Source organism: Cnephaeus nilssonii (genome assembly GCF_951640355.1).
Source record: "Cnephaeus nilssonii genome assembly, chromosome: 19".
In the NCBI taxonomy this organism is placed as follows: domain Eukaryota; kingdom Metazoa; phylum Chordata; class Mammalia; order Chiroptera; family Vespertilionidae; genus Cnephaeus; species Cnephaeus nilssonii.
Window position 1 is genome coordinate 34182741 of NC_137090.1, and position 24159 is coordinate 34206899.

The 24159-nt window shown below is 49.2% G+C and overlaps 1 protein-coding gene across 1 annotated transcript in view; it reads left to right on the forward strand.

Annotated features, from left to right (window-relative positions):
• The window catches only part of NXN (nucleoredoxin), a 148397-nt gene that overhangs the window by 113850 nt on the left and 10388 nt on the right, over window positions 1-24159 (forward strand). The window contains exons 2-5 of the mRNA XM_079798875.1: window positions 6615-6732; window positions 9082-9215; window positions 9697-9797; window positions 11478-11584. Of these exons, the coding sequence (XP_079655001.1) occupies window positions 6615-6732; window positions 9082-9215; window positions 9697-9797; window positions 11478-11584 (460 nt within the window). The remainder of the gene's footprint in view (window positions 1-6614; window positions 6733-9081; window positions 9216-9696; window positions 9798-11477; window positions 11585-24159) is intronic.

Here is a 24159-nt window from a genome sequence, read left to right on the forward strand (position 1 = left end):
AAGTTGGGGGCAAACAGGCTGGCAGGGGAGCAGTTAAGCATCAACCAGGCTGGCAGCGGAGTGGTTAGGGGGTGATCAGGCTGGCAGGCAGAAGCGGTTAGGGGCAATCAGGAAGGCAGGCAGGCAAGCAGTTGGGAGCCAGCAGTCCTGGATTGTGAGAGGGATGTCCGACTGCCTCCAGGAGTCCCAGATTGGAGAGGGTACAGGCTGGGCTGAGGGACAACCCCCCGCCGTGCACGAATTTCGTGCACCAGGCTTCTAGTATTACATATGAAGGTATATATTACAGATCTATATCCAGTGTGGTCAGGTAGACAATAAGGATGCTTACTGTTTAATATTGTCTGGCAGCTCCAGCCAATATAGCTCGCTAAGAAAAGGAAATAAATGGTGTAACTGTTGGAAAAAAAGTTGTCTCCTTTTTTAGCCAATAGTGTGCCGTTCTTTTCAGATTGCAAACCTATTTTGAAGTAAGAGTATATATATTTTAAAATTAGCTATTTTTACAACTCCATCTTTTCATTTATGACCTAGATCCTATTCTTTTGCCTATTCAAGGACTTTTTCTTGCATTTTTTCTTTTCATCAATTTTTTACTCTCTTTTCTGGATTCTCCCCAACAGCATGTGTTATAGTATCTCTCACCTTTAAAATATCCTCCCTCTGACCTCATCTTTCAAATATTCTCCCTCTGACCTCATCGTGTGTTTCTCCAACTACAGTCCCATTTCTCTGCTCCCTTTATAGCCAAACGCTTAAAGAGAATTGTCTGTAGTCCAACTCAGCCCCTTATCTGCCATTTTCTCTTTCTCTTTTTATAACCTTTCCTTTTAAAATTATTCTCCTCCAGATATTGCACATGTTGGCAAGAGGACTCGAATTTGTTTGGGTCCAAGGCCCACTTTAGGCGTGTGTGCTAGGCAGAGCTGCACCCCATTCCCCCTCTTCCGCTCTAGTCTGTCTTTCCGTTTCACCACTTCGCTGACTCCTCCTGACCCTCTTAAGGTCATATGTGACCTTAGTTGCCCATCCACTGGTCAATTCTCATTTTATTCAACATCTCAGCAGGATTTGACACAGCAGCCTCCTCCAAAACACTTTCTTCCGTTGCCTTTTGGGACACCAGCGTCTCCTCGTTTCTCCTGTGACACTCGTCACTCCTTCTCAGTCTCCTGTATTGGTGGTCCCTACTCTGCCCTGGGATCTCTTTTCTTCTGTGGCCATGGCCTCTCCTTGGATGTCCTCATCCAGGAGGTCATCTAGGGACTGATGATCCCTGATTTACATCTCATGTCCTCCTCCCCCTACCAAGTCCAGATTTGTAAATCCAGATGGCTTCTTGAAATCTCCACTTGCACATGTAATAGGCAACTCAAACTTGACCTGCCCAATCTTGTTTTTCCCTCCCAAACTTAGTCCTCCTCCATTGTCCCTCATCTACGTTCATCAGACCCTTGACACACTTGCTCAGTCCCCCAAAGCACAATACATCCTCGATCTTTTTCTTTCCATCCTCCCTTGACATTCAATTTGTCAATCTACTCTATTGACTGTCTTCAAAATATATCATGTCCTCACTGTCTCTGCTGCTACAACCCAAGCCCTCGCCACTGCTCTCCACTCCAGCCTGAGCCATCTTCAGTAGCCTCACCAGTTGGTATCTTGCCTTCCACTGTCTTCCTCTGCAGTGTGTTCCTTCACAGAAGCCAAAGTGACCTTTTAAAATGTAAATCATGTCATACCACTCCCCTGCTAACCTATTATCGTATATAATAAAAGCCTAATATGCTAAGTGTTCAGTCAGCCGTTCAACCAATCGAAGTGTAATATGCTAATGATATGCTAAGGCCACTCAACCACTCACTATGATGTGCACTGACCACCAGGGGGCAGACAGTCGACCGGTTGACCAATCGCTATGAAGTGCACTGACCACCAGGGGGCAGACGTTCGGACCAGTAGGTGAGCTTACTGCTGGGGTCCAGCCGATTGGGACTGAGCGAGATGGGCTGGACATGCCCTGGAGCCCTCCCGCAGTCCCTCTTTGGCTGGCCAACCTCCCCCATCCCTTTCCGCCCCAATCGTGCACCAGTGGGGTCCCTTGGCCTGGCCTGCACCCTTTCACAATCCAGGCCCCCTTGGGGGATGCTGGAGAGCCAGTTTCGGCCAATGGCAGAATGACTGGTCGCTATGACACACACTGACCACCAGGGGGCAGATGCTCAATGCAGAAGCTGCCCCCTGGTGGTCAGTGTGCTCCACAGGGGGAGCGCCGCTCAGCCAGAAGCAGGGCTCATGGCTGGTGAGCACAGCCGTGGTGGCGGGAGCCTCTTCTGCCTCCATGGCAGCGCTAAGGATGTCCAACTGCCGGCTTAGGCCTGCTCCCAGCAGACCTAAGCCGGCAGTTGGACATCCCCCGAGGGCTCCCAGATTGCAAGAGGGCACAGGCTGGGCTGAGGGATCCCCCTCCCCCAAGTGCATGAATTTTGTGCAGTGGGCCTCTAGTACTTAGAATAAAATTCCATTATTTGTACCCATCTAAAGGGCCTTAAAGATCTGGTCCACGATTGACCTTCTGACCTGCCCTCCCTGACTGTCTGGCTCCGTCCACTCCAGCCTGCCCCAGTCAGCCTCCTTGCCTCCACACAGCTTCCCTGGGCCTCAGCTGGCTTTCCTTGATGTGCACACGGCTTGCTCATTATTAGGGTCTAGTGCTCAACTGTCATTTCTTCAAAGATAACTTCCCAGATAACTCTAAAATATGTACCACTTGCCCCAGTCTGCTTTGTTTTTACCCTGCTTTGTTTAACTTCTATCAATTACCAGTGTCTGAAATTATTTTTCTATTAGAGGCCCAGTGCATGATTTAATCATGCACCTGGTGCACCAGCGGGCTGGCTGTCCGCTGGTGCCCCAGGCCTTCCGAAAGCCTCCGGCGCTGCGGAGGCTTTTGAAAGGCCTTGTGCCGGAGCAGACAGCCGGCCAGGTCCCCCGCTTTGGCCTTTGATCGCGGGGGACCTGGCCGGCTGTCCGCCGGTGCCCCAGGCCTTCCGAAAGCCTCCGGCGCAGCCATGGCACAGACGCTGAGCTCGCGGCGCCAGTGGCGCCGCGAGCTCAGCGTCCTGCTGGCCCAATCAGCTACCCCAGCCACCCTGAGTCCCGCCCCCTGCACCTCCTGCTGGCCCAATCCTGGGCGTAGCGGAGTGATGGTAATTTACATATTACCATTTTATTATGTAGGATTCATGTTCTTGTCTTTCCCACTCAAATAGAAGCTCTGCAAGGGCAGTGGCTTCCTCTGCCTTGTTTCTTGTATCCCTTGTGCTTAGAATAGAATTGGCACGTAGTAGGTGCTCAGTTAATACCTGTTGAATAAAGTTTAGCACTTACCAGTTATAAAACATACTGGAGGCGGGGGCGGACAATCTGTTTACAACATACATACACACACACACACACACACACACGAATATACAAATTAGCCAGGACGCCATAACATCACAACTGAACAGCAGGGACCTCTGAGGCTGCATGGCGCTTGGCCGGGGCGAGGGACCTCAGGCCACGCTCCCCGCCTCGTGTGGCTTGACCGGGACCTCAGACTGGGCCCCTCACCTGGAGGGGCTTGACGGGGACCTCAGGCCACGCCCCTCTCCCCCCTGCCCCAGCACCGGGCCGGGTGCCTGAGGCTGCGCCCCCTCCCAGAGGGGCTTGACCGTGGTGGGGCTGGCTGGGTCTGGGTCTCACCCAATGGGGGTAGGGCTGGCTAGGTCTGGGTCTCCTGTGTTTTCGAAACGCATGTGGGTGGTGGGCGGGGACTTGACTCTAGGTCCCGCGGTGAGCCCCAGACTCTGACAGGAGGGAGATTTTCATATACATTTTTCTAATTTTCTTTCATCTCTGACACTTCTATTATAGAGAAAGGATAAATAGCAGTATTAAAATATTTCTTCTAATTCCCTTTTAATGTGCATTAATTTTGTGCACTGGGCCACTAGTGTGTGTGTGTGTGTGTGTGTGTGTGTGAGTGTGTGTGTGTGTGTGTGTGTGTGTATATATATATATATATATATATATATACACACACACACTGAGTGGCCAGATTATTATGATCTCTGAACGCATAATAATCTGGCCACTCAATGTATATCCTATATAATAAAAGGCTAATATGCAAATTGTCCCCTCGACCAGGAGTTTGACCAGCAGGCAGGCCGGCTAACCGCCCATTTCTCCTCCCCCTGGCCAGGCTGGCCGGACCCCACCCATTAACGAATTCTTGCACTTGGCCTCTAATATAAATATATATACTGAGTGGCCAGATTATTATACGTTCAGAGATCATAATAATCGGGCCACTCAGTGTGTGTGTGTGTGTGTGTGTGTGTGTGTGTGTGTGTATCAATAAGTAAAAAATAAGCAACAAACATGAGGTATCATTTTTCCCTATTCAATGGGAAAAGCTAATGTTGGTGAGAGTGCTAGGAAATGGGTGCTCTCATTTGCCACTGGTGGAAATTGTCTAAGCTTTCATAAGCGGTGAGTCATGGGTGATTTTATCTCAACTTTCTTGCATGCTGTGCTATGTCTCCCATTTTTTCCAATAATTACAACCCCCCCCCCCTTTTACTTTTTAAGCCAGAAAAATCCAATCATCTTAATCTTCCTTTTCCCGCCTCTTTAAAATAAAAATTTTGTGAAGCTGATCCCAGCAGTGGATGGCCTTGTTTTGCTGTTGCCTCTTCTCTTAAGCATGGTTCATCTGACTCCTGTACCAGGCAGCCCTGGATGATGCAATGCCAGTCATTGAAAACGATGTGCAGTCCTGCTCTGCGGTCTGGCTGGCTTGGGGAGCCCATCGCACACGTGGGGCTGGGAAAAGCATGCAGCTTGCAGGCGTGGCCCACCCAGTCTGAGGTGGGGTCCCACAACCCTCCCCACCAAGACCCAGGTCTCCACAGACAGGGGAAGCCTAACATTCCTTGGCAGATCCTGTGTCCCGCCCAGCTCCCTCGCTGCCTGGGATTGAATTAAAAACAATAATAATCACAGCCACACGTGCCTTTCTCTCTCCTGTGTGCAGCTGGACCTCTGATGCTTGTTTCCTTAGACATGACCGGCCCTGCTGCCCAGGCCCCGGTGGCCAGCCTCCTGCCTGGGCCCCGGCCCCGGAAGGAAAGCTCGCAGCTGAATCCCCAATGGGCCGTTCTTGTCTCCCCTCGTTTCTTTCTTTCCTGGAGGTTCATTGGTAGCTGGACATTGCACTTAGTCATGTTGCTTTCTGGGCTCGGCAGTTACGTTCCCGAGCACCCCGTGGCTCACCTGAACGGTGTTCACCCCGACGGCCGAGAGCAGAGCCCGCACGTACTCGGCTCCTGTTTGTTGCAGTCACATGTCCTCAGCCTCGTCCCACTTAGAATCTGGCCTCTGACAGTGTGCGCGCAGTCAGCCTCAGGACCTGCCAGCCATTGTGGATTGTTCAGAGTGGCATCAAGAGTTAAGGGTTGAGCCTTAGCCGGTTGCTCAGTAGTTAGAACGTTGGCCCTCGGACTGAGGGATCATGGGTTGGATTCTGGTCAAAGGCATGTACCTCGGTGTCAGGCTCAATCCCCGGCCCCGGTCAGGGCGCGTGCAGGAAGCAACCAATCAATGTGTCTCTCTCACATCAATATTTCTCTCTCTCTAACTTGACTCCTCCCTTCCACTCTCTCTCAAAATCAATGGGGAAAACATATCCTCGGGTGAGGGTTAACAAAACAAAGTAACCAAAAAGAAAGTTGAGGGTTGGGGCTGGCTCAGGATATTGCTTCCCTAGTGTTTGCTGGCTGAATGGCACACAGGTATAATGACTCCCAAGGCCCAGGGACCTGGTGAAGCAGTGAGAGGGGCAGATGATAACGACTTGTCTTCAGTTCTCTGTCCCTTCCCCGTTGGGGCTCAGAACATGGGAGCACCTGCCTGCCGAGAGGGTGGAGAGGCACCAACAAAAAGCCTCCCTTTTTGTCTTATCCACTTGTTCTGGTTGTGTTCACGGTGCATAACCCACCCTAGCCGGTTTGTCTCCGTGGATAGAGCGTCGCCCTGCAGACTGAAGGGTCTCGGGTTTGATTCTGGTCAAGATCACATAGCTGGGTTGTGGGCTCGATCCCCAGTAGGGGTAGTGTAGGAAGCAGCCAATCAGTGATTCTCTCTCATCATTGATGTTTCTATCTCTCCCTCTCCCTTTCTCTCTGAAATCAATAAAAAACGTATTTTTTTAAAAAGTGCATAATCCATCTTCATCTTTATACTTGTTAGAGAACGTGCCTGGGGGAGAGGTAGGCGAGAAGAATTCTCCTAGAATAAGTGTCATCTATTCCTCGTCAGCCTCTGCCGTGGCTTGAGCCAGTGTGGGACTCAGGCTCAGGGTCCCTGCGCTGTCACAGGCTACAGGGGCAAAGGGGCTGCAGTCTCCCCTGTCCATTTGCCCAGCCAGCCCTGCTCTCCATCAGTTACTCATTTATCTGCACTTCCGTGTTTCCAGCCACCCCTCCCTCATGCCTGAGGGGTTCAAAAGAACTCTGCAATTAATCTAGTTCGAACTTAACCACCTTCTTTAACTTTTCTTCTTGCAGCTTAAACTTTGGAACAAATACCGAATTTCCAACATTCCATCACTCATATTCCTAGACGCCACCACCGGGAAGGTTGTGTGCAGGAATGGGCTGCTGGTGATCCGTGATGACCCAGAAGGTGAGACCTTGGCATGTCCGTGCTGTACCCACCTCTGACCCTCTACCCTGCCCTCCTTCCATTGCTGGAGAGTGTGCAAATGAAATACAGTTGACCCTTCAACCATGTGAGGGTTAGGGGTGCCAACCCCCACACAGTGGAAAATCCATGTATAACTTTGACTCCCTCCCAAACTTAACTACTAATAGCCTACTGTTAACCGAGAGCCTTACTGATAACATAAGCAATCAATTAACATATATTTTCTATATTATACATAGTATAAACTGTATTCCTACCATGAAGTAAGCTAGAGAAAATAAAATGATATTAAGAAAATCATAAAGAGCCCGGCTGGCGTGGCTCAGCGGTTGAGCATCGACCTGTGAACCAGGAGGTCATGGTTCCATTCCTGGTCAGGTCACATGCCCAGGTTGTAGGCTCAATCCCCAGTGGGGAGTGTGCAGGAGGCAGCTGATCAATGATTCTCTATCATCATTAATGTTTCTATCTCTCTCTCCCTCTCCTTTCCTCTCTGAAATCAATTAAAATATGTTTTAAAAAAATAAAGAGCCCTAGCCGGTTTGACTCAGTGGATAGAGCATCGGCCTGCGACTGAAGGGTCCCAGGTTCGATTCTGGCCAACGGCATATGCCTGGGTTGCGGGCTCGATCCCCAGTAGGGGGTGTGAGGGAGGCAGCTGATCAATGATTCTCTCTCATCATTGATGTTTCTATCTCTCTTCCTCTCTAAAATCAATAAAAATATATTTAAGAAAATAAAGTCATAAAGAAAATGAAAAATCATAAGGAACAGAAATGAAATTTACAGTACTGTGTGTTTTTGTCAATACTGTAAGTTTACATCATCAGTTTTAGGCTATGCGGTTTATCTGTGAGTTTTTTCAAATTGCTGGTTAAAAAAAAAAGATCTGCGCATAATGGACCCAGGCAGTTCACCCATGTTTTTCAAGGGTCAATTGTATATGTAAGTGGGTTTACTTGGCTAAAGATTATTGTCTTGATGTAATTATGGTATTCTCCAGGTCATGGTTAAGGTTTTTAAAGGGATCAGAATGTCCCTCCTGGGAGCTTTAATTCATGGGCGAAGGAGGTGGAGCTGAGGAAGGAAGTCAGCGTTGAGGGCGGAGGAGGCCGTTGAGCAGCAGCTGGAGCTCCGGTACTCACTGCTAGCCGAGGTTCCCCTAGCAAAGTCGCAGGCTCTGTGTTCTCCCGCCTCGGTGGTGTGTGCACCTCATTTCCTGGTGCAGGCTTTGGTCTTGCTGGCCGGCTAGCTGGTCACACACTGGGCAGGTTGCTCTGATCAGGGTGCTCAGTGCTGTCCAACATTGGTTTCTCTCCCCTTTGCACTGGAGTCGTAAGATCTTCCTCCCTCACTTATTGATCCAACTAGAGGATTCAAGCCTGGTCACACCCTTTCCCAATTAAAACTGCACCTGCCTCAGAATTGCCCTCAGTAAAAAACAGGGCATCATAGAACCAAGTTTTTACCTTCTCAAATTTAAACACACACACACTACTCTGAAGCTTGTTAAAATGCCAATCTCCCCCCTATTTCCCCCCAAGATTTTTGGATCCATTGGTTCAGGGTGGGCTCCATCCCCTGCGTTTTCAGCCAGTCTGTGCTTCTCCCTCCCAGCCTCCCTTCACCCCAGGCGATTGTGAGGCAGTGGTCCAGGGACCACCCTGTGAGAAAACACTGCCGGTTGAGCTGGGAGCATATTATTTGCTCTTCCTGCCTGGGGCTTAAGTGTCATCAGAATGCAGACCATCTGGGTTGAGTGGGTTTGACTCTTTCCTTTCCCTAGACTTAAATCGTTATCTCACTTGGTTCCCTGGGCCCCAACTCAAAAATTCTGGGGGTGGGGCCCTGGAGCATCATATTTTAAAATTCCCCCGTGGATTCTGACTTGCAGTCAGAGTTGAGATGCACTGGGATCCCAGGGCTGGAATAGAAGAAACTCATGGTTAGTATCTGAGGCAGTGCTTCCTCCCCCCCACCCCCCACCCCCCCCCCGGCTCACCATCCGTGACCCAGGGGGGCGGTTTTGCTGTTTGGGGACATACAGCTTCAGCCCTGGGTCCTGGGATTTGGGGTATGACCTGGGCTCCTGTGTTCTTCAAAACGCCCCCAGGAGATGGGCCCTGTGATCATGCAAGGTCGGAAACCGTTGCCTTGAGGGCAGGTAGGACTCTGTCAGGGATGAGTCCTGCTTTTCTTCCTGCGTTGTGGCTGCAGATCCTATGGGTGTGGGATGATAGCGTTGCCAGGCTCTGCAGCGCCGAGGCCTCCTGGGTCAGAGGCCACACTGAAGAGTCTTAACCTTCTCCCATCTGTTGCCTGTTTCAGGTTTGGAATTCCCTTGGGGACCTAAGCCCTTCAGGGAAGTCATTGCAGGGCCCTTGCTTAGAAATAACGGGCAGTCCCTGGAGAGCAGCAGCCTGGAGGGGTCTCACGTGGGCGTCTATTTCTCCGCACACTGGGTGAGTGTTCGCTCCCTCGTTAGCCCAGACCGAAGGGAGCAGGGAGATCACCACCACGGCCAGCTGTGATTGGCTCCTGGAGGAGTGGCTGCCGGGGCACAATTTCCTGGCGTTCTTCCTTTCTCCTGTGCCCAGTGCATTGCGGTGGGCATGCAGTGAGCGCTTACTGTTAGGAATGCTAATAGCAGCAAGAAGAGGACTTCTTTTGGCTGGTCTAAAAGGGTAGCTTTCTTAAGCCGTTCTGATGAGGCTTCTCCTGGTCCCTGAGCGGGTTTGACTGCTGCCTGCTGACAGGCTGGGAGCGGGGGAGGAGCCTGTGCTGGATGCGGGCCATCATGCTTGTTTCTGCCTCTTTTATGGACCAGGTTCTGCCAGCCCAACTCTACGTGGGCCTTGCTGGCCTCCCTGTGATGGCAAGTGGCTGGGAGAGGGGACGCTGGAGGTGCCAAGTCACGCTCAGGACCCTGTTCTTGTCTTTCAGTGTCCCCCTTGCCGAAGCCTCACCCGGGTCCTGGTGGAATCCTACCGGAAGATCAAGGAGGCAGGCCAGAAATTCGAGATCATCTTTGTTAGCGCAGACAGGTAACGTGCGCCGGGAAGGCGCTGCAGCTTCCCGTGTCCGCAGCTGCAGCCGGTTAACGTGCCTTTGCCTCGCCTTCTCCTCCCTTCTGTAGGGTAGAGCTCGGAGATTGGGATTGGGGGAAGCATATCTGGGATTATTGGCAGAGGGACGGATGCACTTCATGTGTACTCTGGGAGTTGTCCGAAGGGAAGCCGAGAAAGCCTTGTTCTTGCTGTAAATAGGTTGGTAGGTCCTAATTCAGGCCGGGGTCGTTTGAGATTAGGATGCATTTTCCTGATTTGTTCAGCTTTTTGGATGGTGGTGAAAGGATATGGGGTGGGGGGGGATGGAAAGAAAAGAGCAGAGGCTGATGGATTGAGATGCCTGTCTTAGCTGGCTGTGCAGTCACCTCCCTTAGCTCCGGCCACGAACTTTGTCTGGGGGTATCACAAAAACCAGAAGGGCGGACCTTTTTCCTGGACCATGTCGGGCCCTTTTAGCCTCAATTTCCTCTGCCTCTTGCCCTCTCCCTGGCTTTATTCATCAGCGACCGTCCTACATCCAAAACCCTGCCCCGGTTCAGACCGACCGCCAGGGGCTTCTGCCTCTGAGCTCCCGTTCACAGAAGGCTCTCCGAGAGCCAGCACAGGGAGAGCGTGTTGTACGCTGAGGTAGCCTTGGCTTCTGTGCTGTTTCATGCTGTGGTCCCGCCCCCTGCTCCCTGGCTTCCATCTCGGTGCCTGTGAGTGGGGACAAGCTTGAAGCATGCCAGGTGGAGTAATAACATGTTTAAAGCTTTTTAAAAAATCAACTTTATTGCAGTATAATTGACATACAATGAAATACAGACATTTTAGGTACACAGTTCAGTGCCTTTTGACAGATTGTGCGTATGCATGTAAGCATCACAATTACAAGAGAGAGCATTTCCAGCACTCAGAAGACTCCCATGCCTCTCCTCGGTCAGTTCTCACCCCCAAGCCCCAGTTTCAAGGTACCCCTAATCTGCTTTCTTGGCTGTTGCTTGATTAGATTGGTCATTCCTGGAATTTCTAATATGTGGCATCATAGTGTCTATGATTGGTTAAAAGTGTGGTCCTGTACACACCACTGTTACTATACAAAAGTGTCACAGGAAATGCAGTGTCTGAACATCTAGGCTTCTTATAAAAAGGTATTAAGACCTATCTGTGTTGAGCATGAAAAGTTGGGCTGGGTGCAGTGGCTCAGTGGTTGAGCATCCACCTATGAACCAGGAGGTCACAGTTTGATTCCCGGTCAGGGCACATGCTCAGGTTGCAGGCTCGATCCCCTGTGTGGGGCATACAGAGGGTAGCCAATCAATGATTCTCTCTCATCATTGATGTTTCCATCTCTCTCTCTCTCTCCCTTCCTCTCTGAAATCAATAAAAATATACTTTAAGAAAGAAAAGAAAAGTTGGGCATGAATTAAACTAGTAGGATGCAGGGGAGCAAGCTGTTGAGATGGCCTGGCATTGTAGTTTGGTACCCACCAGCCCTGTGGAGGCATTTGCTTCCCGACGTACACCGGAGTGGACGGAATGACCCCTTCTGTGTCTGAACACGATCAGACGCCTCTGCATCTGCAGAGCCCTGGGCACAGCTTGGTGGGAGGTGGGAGGACCCAGCGGTGGTGCATTCGGGGTGATAGAGCCTTGTTTGCATGTGTGTCTCTGCAGGTCAGAGGACTCATTCAAACAGTACTTCAGTGAGATGCCCTGGCTCGCCGTCCCCTACACCGACGAGGCCCGGCGGTCACGCCTCAACCGGCTGTATGGAATCCAAGGTAGGCATTCCCACTCCAGGGCGCTTCTGGAAACCTGCTCATCCGGGCTCACCACGTCTTTGGCTTTCCTTTCAGAGGGAAAAGAACTTTATTTCCATGAATGTTCACTTGCTTTACCATCTTCAAAATGACATGTGGTGAACTTTACATTATGTAGGTTAGACCTCATTGAAGCTGTTTTTTAAGCAAAGGACTTTTACAGGGGAGGAAGCTACTCCTCCCCCTCACATGCTCCCCAGTGACTTGGCCATAACCCCATTCCATGGGTTTTACTCTCAAACAGACCTGAGAGCAGCCTGGTTCCATCACTCAGATGCTTTGAGCCTCAGTTTCCTCATCTTCGAAACGGGTGTGCTAAATCGCTGCCACAAGACTTGCTGGGAACAATTATAGGATAATGTATATAAAGCACTTCTCATGATTCCTGTAGCGTAATGGTGAGAGCTGAGTGGGTATTACCTTTTAGGTGAGACAGTTGATTTCCTGAGAGTGTTGCAAACTAGGACTTGGAGTATTGATCATGTTTTTCAGAAACAATGATTATTAGTGAGGCAAACTGGGTTTTGGTTCTTTACTATGTGAATAACTCCGTCCAGCCTCCACCCAGCCAGGTGTTTTCTTGGCAAAGCACTTAACTAGCCTGTGAAGAGTTAAACTCATTCTCTTTGTATCAGCAGTGCCAGAGCCTGGCCGGCCCTCGATGGGTGCAGCTAATGTTTGCATTCTCAGTGCTCCTTGTGTTACATGGGGAGTGGAAAAAAATTAAGCTTTTCCTACAAATTCCACAGCTTATGGGGGAACTCATCTGATTCTTTCATCTTTTTATTCACCATTTACAGTAAGCATAAATGGCTTTGTTTGAGCTAAAGTTTCAAAAAACATTTTATTTTAAATCAGTGCTTCTCAATTTCAAATGTGCATAAGAATTGCCTGGGATCTTGGGAATGTACAGATTCTGATTCAGTGGGTCTGGGGTGGCCCACATTTTTAGGAAGCCTCAGGTGGTGCTGATGCTGCTGTCCAGGACCCCACCTTGGGTATTAATAGTCTAGGTCTATTCATTTTTTTTAAATCCTCACCCAAGGATATACTTATTAATTTTAGAGAGACTGGGAGAGAGAGAAAGAGGGAAACATGGATGTGAGAGAGAACATCAGCAAGTTTCCCTCCGCATGCGCCCCGACCAGGGACTGAACCCACAACTTAGGCATGTGTCCTGATTGGGAATGAAACTCGCAGCCTTTGGGTACACGAGACGATGCTCCAACCAACTGAGTCAACCGGTCAGAGCTACATCTATTAATTTTTTGAGAATGTTGGGGGCTCATCCTCCTATTAATAAAAAAGATGAGAGCAGTTCCCTTTCAAAGAGGAGTCGAGTGACATGACTTTGTTTACTGGTCTAGAAGGAAAAGCACCAAGTTGCTTGGGGAACTTAAAGGAGACGGCACAGCCTTGTTTCCTTCCAGCACTCTGCTTGTAGAGACTGAAAGCTCAGGTGTGCTTTGGTGGGGAGCAGAGGGTTGAATTGCTACTTCCTGGGGATAAGTAAAACTTCATCTCTTCATTCATTCATTCATTCATTCATTCATTCAACAAATACTTGCTGAATGACCTTGAGCAAGTTACTTAACCTCTTTTATCAGTAAAATTTGTAAGTTTCAATGTTTGGCATAGAGTAGGCACTTAATAAATATTTAACTGACCAGCTCAGGAAAAAAAGGGAAAATTAGATTTTACAACCTAAAAAAGATAAACTTTTGGATGTCAAAAAGCTAAAACAGCCCTGGCTGGTTTGGCTCAGTGGATAGAGCGTCGGCCTGCGGACCAAAGGATCCCAGGTTCGATTCCGGTCAAGGGCACATGCCTGGGGTTGCGGGCTCGATCCCCAGTGGGAGGCGTGCGGGAGACAGCCAATCAATGATTCTCTCTTGTCATTGATGTTTCTGCCTCTCTCTCCCTCTCCCTTCCTCTCTGAAATCAATAAAAATATATTTTTAAAAAAGCTTAAACAAAGGCAACCAACAATATTTTATATATATTTTTTAATTGATTTTTTACAGAGAGGAAGGGAGAGGGATAGAGAGTTAGAAACGTCGATGAGAGAGAAACATCAATCAGCTGCCTCCTGCACACCCCCTACTGGGGATGTGTCCGCAACCAAGGTACATGCCCTTGACCGGAATCGAACATGGGACCCTTCAGTCCGCAGGCCAACTTTCTATCCACTGAGCCAAACGGGTTAGGGCAACCAACAATATTAATAACATGATGACAAAGAGTCAATATCCTTCACAGAAAAAGAGCTCTTTCCAGATACCAGTCCAAAAGAGAGAGAAAAGACAATTTAGCCCTGGCCAGTTGCTCAGTGGTTAGAGCATAAGCCTGCAGACCAAAGCGTCAAGGGTTCGATTTCCGGTCAAGGGCACATACCTTGGTTGTAGGTTCGATCCCTGCCCCCAGTTGGGAACATGTAGGAGGTAACCAATTGATGTCTCTCTCTCACATTGATGTTTCTCTCTCTCTCTCTCTCTCTCTCTCTCTCTCTCTCTCTCTCTCTCTCTCTCCTCCCTCCCTCCCTCCCTCCCTCCCTTTCCTCCCTCCCCTCCACTTTCTAAAAGAAAACAAAAAAACACAAAAATGAATGGAAAAAATATCCTTGGGTGAGGATTTTAAAAAAAAAAAAGACAATTTAGACAATAAAGATATAAGGTAGGCAATTTGTCCTATGTATAGTGTCAGAATGGATATAAAAATATTCAGCATAATTTACTTTCATGAATTACGGATGAAAACACTGAATTTGTGTCTATCACATTTGCAAAGAACTCCCCCCACCACCACCACCAAAAAAAAAAAAAAAAATCCCCAGTGTAGGGAAGAGAGCAGACTGCTGGGAATGTAAATAGGACAACCTTTCAAGAGAGCAATTGGCAGTATACATCCGAGGCCTTTAAAAAATCTGTAAGGCCTTTCATTTAAAAATCCCACTTGTAGGAATTTATGCCCAGGAAATTATCCCGGAGCACCCAGCGAAGACTGAGCTTCTCTTGAACAGTTGGTGGATTTCTGGTTTTTTGGTTATTTCTTTCATATTTGCCTACTTGGAATGTCATTACGGACCACGATTCTTTGCTTCAGCCCCTAGAAAACCCAGAGCTGAATTTGTAAGCACTTCAGTGATTTTGCAAAACTGACCATTTCTGTGCGTGTCCTTGACCCTGGCTTCGTTTCCTCTTCCTTTCTTGTGTTCCCTTCAGGAGTATATTTTCATCGGTTTTTATTAGATTATATCATGCAGTTTTTAAGCCACCTCAAATCCCTTTTGGAAAAAAAGATGGAGTAGATTTAAACACATAGGACCCTGTGTCTCAAGCTCCAGCTAGCTCCCAGGACTGAGCTCAGTGGAAAATAAGAAACCAGAGGGTGCTGCCCTGGAGTGGACAAGAGGAGACGTACATTGGGAAGTTACTAAAGAGCAGAGAGTACAGTGTTGGAAAAGGTGTTGTTCAAATAAGTGCCATTTTGTCCGGGGGCATGGAAGACTGACACTGTCCCCGAGAATGGGGCCAGGCGCTGGGCCTCACGGAGCCCCTCTGCTCGGCACGGAGGCCTCTCCGCATTTCCAGCCACGTGCCATCCGTGGGGCGGGATCTCTTTCTCTCCACCATGGGGAGTTAAGTTGCCCTTTCCTAGGAATGGGGTCCAGCATGATGCAGGCATTCCTGGTGGTCAATGCCAAGGCTGTGGGGTCTCCTGAAGTTAACACGTTACCGAAGGATGGTCTATATGTAATGCACAGCCAGTCTGAGGCTGGCAGCCTGCCCGCCCCGTCCTCTGTGAGATGCTGCTTGAGGACCCTTTGGGGTGGGTGGCGGGGGTGCACAGGCACAGAAGGGCAATCTCATAAGAGAGACCATGACCTCTTCAAGAATCCAACACGAGCCCTAGCCGGTTTGGCTCAGTGGATAGAGCGTTGGCCTGCAGACTGGAAAGGTCCCGGGTTCGATTCCAGTCAAGGGCACATGCCCGAGTTACGGGCTCGATCCCCAATAGGGGGCATGCAGGAGGCAGCCGATCAATGATTCTCTCTCATCATTGATGTTTCTATCTCTCTCTCTCTCCCTCTCCCTTCCTCTCTGAAATCAATAAGAAAAAAAAAAAAAGGAATCCAACACGAGTTTTGGACACACCACTAAGGCTGGAGGGTGCCTTCTGTGGACCGGTGGCAGGACACACAAATATTTAAGTAGATTAAAAAATGAAATGGATTATTTTCTGTCTGCCTTCAGAAAGCAGAGAAGGGAACTCTCCTTTCGGATTCTCCAGCAGTCAACATGTAAATATTAGAGATGGAGGAGCCTCGGTTGTTAGGTGTGGCCGAGACAGCCAGAAAGTGGGTGACCACAACTGAGGAGGAAGAGAATGGAGGCTTTTCAGAGACGCCTTCATTTCGCACAGACTCTAAGGCCCTGGCCGTGTGGGGATGAGAAGTACATTTGTGGTCCCTGACTTCAAGGAGCCCTCATCTGAGGATCAGAAGGCTGATCTGGAGAGGCTCTGTGCCCGGTGGCGGCCGGCCAGCCATGCCACAGGGAAGGAATGTGAGATTCATGAGGAGCCCAGGACCAGCCAGGGAGCCGGCACTGCCGCCCAGCCCTGCACCCGGCCCGCCCCCTGCTGCTCGGCTGCTGGCTCCATGGCCCACACTCCTCTGCCATCTCTTCTAGTCTCTCTTCAGCTTGGACCTGTCTGCTGTCCCAGCTCCCCGCCTCCTGCTTCCTTGCTCTCAGGGTTATAGTCTTTGGCACAGTGTTTGTGCCGATTGCGCGTTGATCACTGATCTCTGGGCCTCATTCCTGCAAGCAGCCTGTCAGACATGGCCTGCTGACCTTGATCTGCCTACCTCTGGCCTTGTCAAACCAGAGATGCACTCAGGCACAGTGAAATATGAGTATAGAAGAGCAACACAACATTCTTATCAAGGTGGCATTTAATGAAGGGCCCCATGATGGAATAATCCGAGTTCGGAGGAGACTTGCTTGGAACTGTTGAACCAGGAAGGCTTCCTGGAGGAGGTAGCTATGGAGCAGGGTCTTACAGAATGTATGTGGTTTAGATAAGAGGTTTGGGACATTTCAGGGCAATGGCCAGAGCAGGTTGCCCATGGTGTACTAGAAGGAGAATGGGCAATAGGCTGATGATGCCATATCATATAGAGCTTTGAACGCCATGCCGAGATCCATGGATTTGACCCTTTGGACTTTTAGAGCCTTTTGAAATTTCTTTAAAATATATTTTTATTGATTTCAGAATGGAAGGGAGAGGGAAAGAGAGATAGAAACATCAATCATGAGAATCATCGATTAGCTGCCTCCTGCATACCCCCTACGGGGGATCGAGCCCACAACCCAGGCATGTGCCCTGACCAGGAATCAAACTGGTGACCTGTTAGTTCCTGGGTTGATGCTCAACCACTGAGCCACACCGGCCGGGTCTTTTGAAATTTTTGATTGAGAGATCAGTGCAGAAGTGACATTTAAGCTAGACTGGAAGAGAAATCCCAGAGACCAGTTCATGGATACTTCTTTCTTTTTTTTTTTTTTGGTAAATTTTTAAAAATTGCCTTGAGAAAGAGAGAGGAAGGGAGAATGAGAGAGAGAGAAACTTTGATTTATTGTTCCACTTACCTATGTATTTATTAGTTGATTCTTGTATGTGCCCTGACCGGAAAGCAAACCGACAACCTTGGTGGATAGGGACGATGCTCTAACCAACTGAGCTACCCAGCCAGGGCTATTTCTTTTTCCTTTCTTTTTTTAATTGAGGTAAAACTGGTATATAACATGATATTAGTTTCAGATATACAACTTAATTCGATATTTGTATACCGTACAAAGTGATCCCCACAGTAAGTCTAGGTACCTTCTGTCACCATACAATTGACCCCTCTACCAATTTTGCCCACTCTCGACCCCCTTCCCTACTGATAACCACCAGTCTGTTCTCTTTATGAATTTTGTTGTTTGATTGTTTATTTTGTTTTTAGATTCCACATCTAAGCGAAATCATATAACATTTGTCTTTATCTCTCTGACTTAGCATAATACTCTCAAGAACCATCCATATTGTTGCAAATGGCAACACTTCCTTCTTTTTTATGGCGGAGTAGTATTCCAGTTTGTGTGTGTGTGTGTGTGTGTGTGTGTGTATGTGTGTATACACCACATCTTCTTTTTATTTATTTACTAATCCATTGACGGACATGCAGGTTGTTTTCATATCTTGGCTGTCATAAATAATGCTGTATTGAACATAGGGGTGCATATCTTTTTTTGAGTTAGTGTTTTGTTTTCTTCAGATAAATACCAGTATTTATCCATATGCTGGGTCATATGGTAGGTAGTTCTACTTTAATTTTTGGGGGGAACCTCCATACTATTCTCCATAGTGGCTGCACCAATTTATATTCTCACAAACAGTTATTATTCCCGGTCAGGGCACATGCCTGGGTTGTGAGCTCAATCTCCAGAAGCGGGTGTGCAGGAGGCAGCCGATCAGTGATTCTCTTTCATCATTGATGTTTCTATCTCTCTCTCCTTCTTCCTTCCTCTCTGAAATCAATACAAATATTTTTTAAAAAAGAAAAAAGTATACAGTGTGTTGAGTTGCCAGTGTTATAGTTAAAAACAGAGCAAAGTAAAGGAATTGGGAGTAGAGGTTAGGATTAATGGGACCCACTTGCAAACTTAGCTAAACTCCTTTAAACATTTTAAATTGATTTATAAATTTAAATCTTAAAAAATACTTACCTGAAAGACAAAATGTTCCCAAGTTCTTAAGTCTTTTTAAATCTAGTAAGTTAAACTTAACAAATATGGCTATTCTTAAGTTCTCCTAAATGGAACAGTACTGTTAATATGATTTTAACTTAAAATCCTAACTCAAAATCAGTAACACATTTTAATATTGTAATCACAGGACCGCCCTGTTATTCTATTGGGCCACTTTGCTTAAATGAAAACAAATGCAGAAGTTAAATACCAAATATGTATGGAAGTCTTTTTTTTTTTTTTAATAACTGGCTTTTATTTATTTATTTTTTAAGAGAGGGAGAGAGGAAGGGGGAGGGGGAGCGGGAAAGAGAGAAACATCCACTCTGTTGCCTTTCACATGCACTCACAACCTGGGCATGTGGCCTGACTGGGAATCGAACCAGTGACCTTTCGGTGCACAGGACAACGCTCAACCAACTAGCCACACTGGCCAGGGCTGTGTGGATGTCTTGACACACAAAACACATTAATACCGTGGGTTTAATTCACGTTTCTAAATTTAATTCTAGATCTTCCTGTATTTGAAAGATACTCACTTATAAAGGAGATAATTGTATCCTTCCAATTATATCATTTTGGAAGTCTCTTCCCAGCTCATTGAGGTTGCATATGTGGATGGCCCTCGTCACAGTGCTGTCTCTGCCCTCCAAATAGGACAGTCTTCACCTTCACCTTGTAGTTCAAGTCCCTGGTTTGGGATCCTTCCTGAATTCTTCTCTCTAGTCTTAGAACTCAGCAGCTCTGCCCTAGGCTGCATTATCCCTCAATTGAATTTTGCTTTTCTTTACCTCTGAGACTATTTAAATGCCTCCAGCCTAGCTCTAAATACCTTTGAACTTGAAGGAGTTGTGTATTCTTTCATACTCTTCATAGCCTCACAAAACTGAAAACTATTTTTTATTGAATTCTGAACTTCCTGAGCTTTGTATGACCGTGGTTACAACTTCCAAAGTCACTCCACTGGTGTGTTTATAGGTATGTGTGTATAGTCTGAGCTGTTTTTACTCACAATACTTCCGATACCAAATGTGTAGGGGTTTTTCCACACACCAACCAGTTCTTTGACACCTGTGTCAGACACATACAGTTCAATTCAATGCAGTTCCGACACCCGGTCCCTGGAGTTCGGGTCAGACCCCACAGGACCACCTGCCTCTCCCCCTCTTCAGATGCCAGTTGCAAGTCCCAGTCCTTTTGACTGACCAGCATTCCTTGTGGCCCCTCCTCTGCGCCAGTAATTTGCCAGAACAGCTCACAGGATTCTGGAAAACATTTTACTTACTGTTATTACTGGTTTATTGTAAAGGATACCACTCAGGAACAGCCAATGTCAGAGATGCACGGGGCAAGGTTCCTGGGAAGGGGGTGGAGCTTCCATGCCCTCTCCAAGCATGCCACCCTCCCAACCAACCTCCATGGAGCCGCGCCAGCCTGGAAGCTCTCTGCACCCGTCACTTGTGGGTTTTATAGAGGTTTCATTATATAGGCATGATTGGCTAAATCACTGGCCCTTGGTCATTAATTCAACCTCTAGCTCTTCTTCCTCTCCAACAGATTGAAGTTGGGGGTGTTGGGAGGGTGAGGGACAGTTGAGGGGGGAGTGGAGCTGAATGTTCTAGCCTTCTAATCATGCCTTTCTGGTGACCAGCTTCCATTCTGAAGCTCTTTAGGGGCCCCGCCCCTAGTCATTTCATTAACATACAAAAGGACACTGACGACTCCCAGATTCCAGGGGTCTTAGAAGCTCCAGTGTTAGGATATTAGAACAAAAGATGCCCCCATCACCCCTTATCACGCAGGAAATTATAAGGGTTTGGGGAGCTCTCTGCCAGAAACTGGGGATGAAGACCAAACATTTATCTATTATTATATTACACTGGCCGCGGCTCAGTGGTTGAGCATGACCTATGAACCAGGACGTCAGGGTTCGATTCCTGGTGGGGCACATGCCCGGGTTTTGGGCTCCATCCCCGGTGTGGGGCGTGCAGGAGGCAGCTGAACAATGATTCTCTCTCCCTCTCCCTTCCTCTCCGAAATCAATAAAAATATATATATTTTAAGATCACACATACACACACACACACACACACACACACACACACACACACACACACACACACACACACACACGAGTCAGGGGAGCGTCTGGTCTTCAGCACCTCCTACAGGGCTGTCTGTGGGAGCGCTCCGGTCCCTCTCTGACTGAAGGGCTCTCCTCCTGAAGCCTTTGATGGGGGCGCTCTCACGGAGCATTGCGGGTACATTCCCCACCCACCCACGGTGAGCCACCGCCCCCTGGCCTGTCTCTGTGCCTCACCGCAGGCCCGTAACTGATCTGACAGCCCCTTTGTGTACGGAGGCACTTGAGGGCAGAGCATCCCTGTGTTGTCCCCACAGGCCCAAGAAAATGGTTAATGCAAAAAGAACTCGGACTCCCTCAGGGACTCCCTCAGCATGGCGGGAGCCAGGCTTGGAGCGTGCCTGGATCCCGTGTCCCCAGCATGCTGAAGGAGGCCTTCATCGGTGCCAGGTTTGTTGAGGCGTCCACGCAGGTGCGCTGGGAGAGTCTGCATCTCGAGACCATCGCCCTCAAGTCCCCCTTTCACAGAGCAGCGGAGCCTGCTGTGGCTCACCAGGGTGGCCAGGTCCTGCTGCTGCTGGCGCTCAGGTCACTGGCTCCCTCAAAGCTCTGGACTGAGCCCGCACTGTTAACCAACAGCCTCCAGCCGGCCACCTGAGTTCGGCGGCCCTGGCATTTGGCCTCCATCCACATCCTTTGTTTCAGGGGAGTAGCCGGGTTGCCCTGAGTTGGAGGGCCTCCCGACTCCCAGTGCATTTGCAGGCTGCGGGCTGTGCTGCCTGTAAGCTGTTTAAAAGGCCTTTCTAAGGAAAGGGTTTAGACACACTTCGGAAAAGGCAAATCCCATTAGCAATTGTCTAATCCCGGCTGCCAGGGAACACTGTGCTCTTTGCAGGGAGGCTTGGAGCCCCTTCCCTCCTGGGCCAGGGCCCTGCCTGGTTTTGTTCCTCGCCCCTCCCGGGCCCCCGGCCTTTGGGGAAGGAAGGCAGCTGGGCCTAGCGTGGACCTTGGCCCTGCCACCAGGAGACCGACGCTTTAAGGCCTGGCTGGGAGGCAGTGTGTGAGGGCCATTCGCTCTCCCAGGCCTGTTTATCTTCCGTTTCTCTGCTGCCGGCTTGTTCTTCTGCTTTTCCTCTCTCTTTCCTTTCCCCTCCTTCCTCTTCCATTTCCCACCTTTCTCCTCTCTTTCTCACCCTGTGCCCTCTTCCCTATCCCTTTAAAAAAATAGATTTGAGGCAGAATCTATTTATCTTTTATAGAAGCAAAGCATTTGGAGACTGTAATTTTCAGTCAGTGGAGGGTGAGGGGCCAGTGCTGGTGTGTTGTAGACAGAGCTCCGTGTGCGGCGGGCTCCGTGTGCAGAGAGTGCAGAGAGCTCCGTGTGCAGAGGGCTCAGTGTGCAGAGGGCTCCGTGTGCAGAGGGCTGATGCCCGTTATCTGGAGCTGCCCATGGACCATGGAGGGAGCTGGCCATGGACCTAGGGGTGCTGGCCAATCTGTGGGCAGAGGCTGGGGGCTGCCTTGGGACCTGCTAAGCAGCTTCTGTGTTCTGTTTTGTTTGTCCTGCTTTGAGAACATTGGGGGGAAAAATAAACGGGAAAGGACAGAGTAACGTAACAAGCACCCACCTGGAATTGTCACTTTTGCTTCAGGTATTTCAAATATAAACAAATGGGAGCGTTGACCCAGACAGGGTGGGCTTCCTTTCACTCCTCTGCTTGTCTTCTCCTTCCACACCCCGCCCCCCGGGGGGCAGCTCTACCGTATCTTTAATGTGTATCTTCATAATATGTTTTCATATTTTAACAGCATATATGTGAGTCCATGAATAATAGACAGTCTGCTGGGTGTGTTTTAGAAGCATACTTACACGCTGACATGGTGTATCATTCTGCAACTTGCCTTTCTTGTTTAACGCTGCGTTCCCAAGATGGATCCCTGTTGATATTTATATCTGGTTCATTTCTTCTCAGTGCCGGGAAGTATTTCATTCTTGGGCTGTGCCGTGGTTTATTTATCTGTCCCGCTGCTCGTGGGTACTTGGTCGTTCCTGGTTTTTCTGTGTTTCAGGGACATCGCCATACCCGTCTTCGTGTCTGTCTCCTGCACAGATATGTGCCCACGCAGCTTTCGGGCCTCCCGGCCACGTTCAGCTAGGCCCAGACCCGCCCCTTGGGAACCCTTGGGTTTCTCTGAGCTCCACCCTACAAACCGGCTGCCTCCTTCCTCTCCGTAATGCTCTCAGCAAAGGCCAGCTTTAGGGGAGCCAGGAGGGATGGAACCACCCCACCCCACCGCCCTTTGGTTCTCATTTGGTTTTTATTTTATGTCCATACATGTATCAGCACCATTTACGGAGACGGAAACGTATTTACTTACCCGCATTCCGCCCGCCAGCACAACTGTTTCCACTTTCTCAGTCCCTTTTGGTCTCTGTCCACATGCATACTCGTCCATGGCTGTTTCTGTACGTGTAGCATGGTGTATTCTGCGCTGCTGTGTAACAGTACATTCCAGACATTTCCCGTCCCGCCACAGTCTTCACAATGACCATTCCCGTGGTCGCAGAATGTCTTCCCGCCCACGCGCCCTGACTGCTCTCCTGTCCCAGGGCCTGCTTTCCTCCCCGCTCTCCTCCCGCCTCCCACAGTCTTTGAGCGGTTACTCCCCGCCGCTCAGATCATCTAGAAACAGAAGGAAAGCTCCCTGGGCTCCAACCTGCCCGGCTTCTCCACCCCAGACGCCCCAACCACTGCTTCCTCCTTGAAAACTCCCTCTTTCCCCCTGGCTAGTGTTGGTCAGGGTTAAGTGTTGACCTATGAACCAGGAGGTCATGGTTTGATTCCCCGTCAGGCCACATGCCCAGGTTGTGGGCTCGATCCCCAGTGGGGGCTGTGCAGGAAGCAGCCGATCCATGATTCCCTCTCATCGTTGATGTTTCTCTCTCCCTTCCTCTCTGAAACTAATAAAAACCATGTACCTACAAACAGCCCCCCTCTTTCCTTGGCGGAAGAAACGCAACCAAACCAAAGGTGGGATAGCCTTAGTGCGCGTGGCTGGAGATTGTTTTAAACACGAAGAGGCTCCTCCCCGGAGGAAACCGTTGGGAGGGGCTTCCTGGGCCTTGTTCTTCCTTCCTCCGGAGATCTGGAGGGAGATGGCCAGGGCGAGTCTTGGGCACCGCCTGGGGTCCAGCACAGCGCCCAGGGCAGGGGCTTGGGGCTGAAGCCCTGTCCAGTGTAGAACAGCCGGAAGTTAAGCTTAGGATGCTGCAAGTAAAAGATGCCAACCCCAGGCAGACAGCCCACGGTTCCTGGACCCGGACTGTGGTGCTGATGTTGTCGCTGTCTTCTGTTTCTTTAGCTGGCCCCTCCGGCCAGCGGGGAGGTTTCTGTTTCTCCTGCTAGAGTGAGGCACCAGTCTTTTGTACCTCTGTCCTCTCATGAGCCAAATAATCAATTTAGGGATGATAAAAAATAGTGACGAGCTCATTTATAACAAGACCTAATATTTATGCCGTACTTACTGCTTCCCAGATACTCTGCTAAAAAGCATTTTATGTCCAGCTGGCATGGCTCAATGGTTGAGCATCGACCTGCAAACCAGGAGGTCCCGGTTCGATTCCAGATCAGGGCACATGCCCGGGTTGTGAGCTCCAT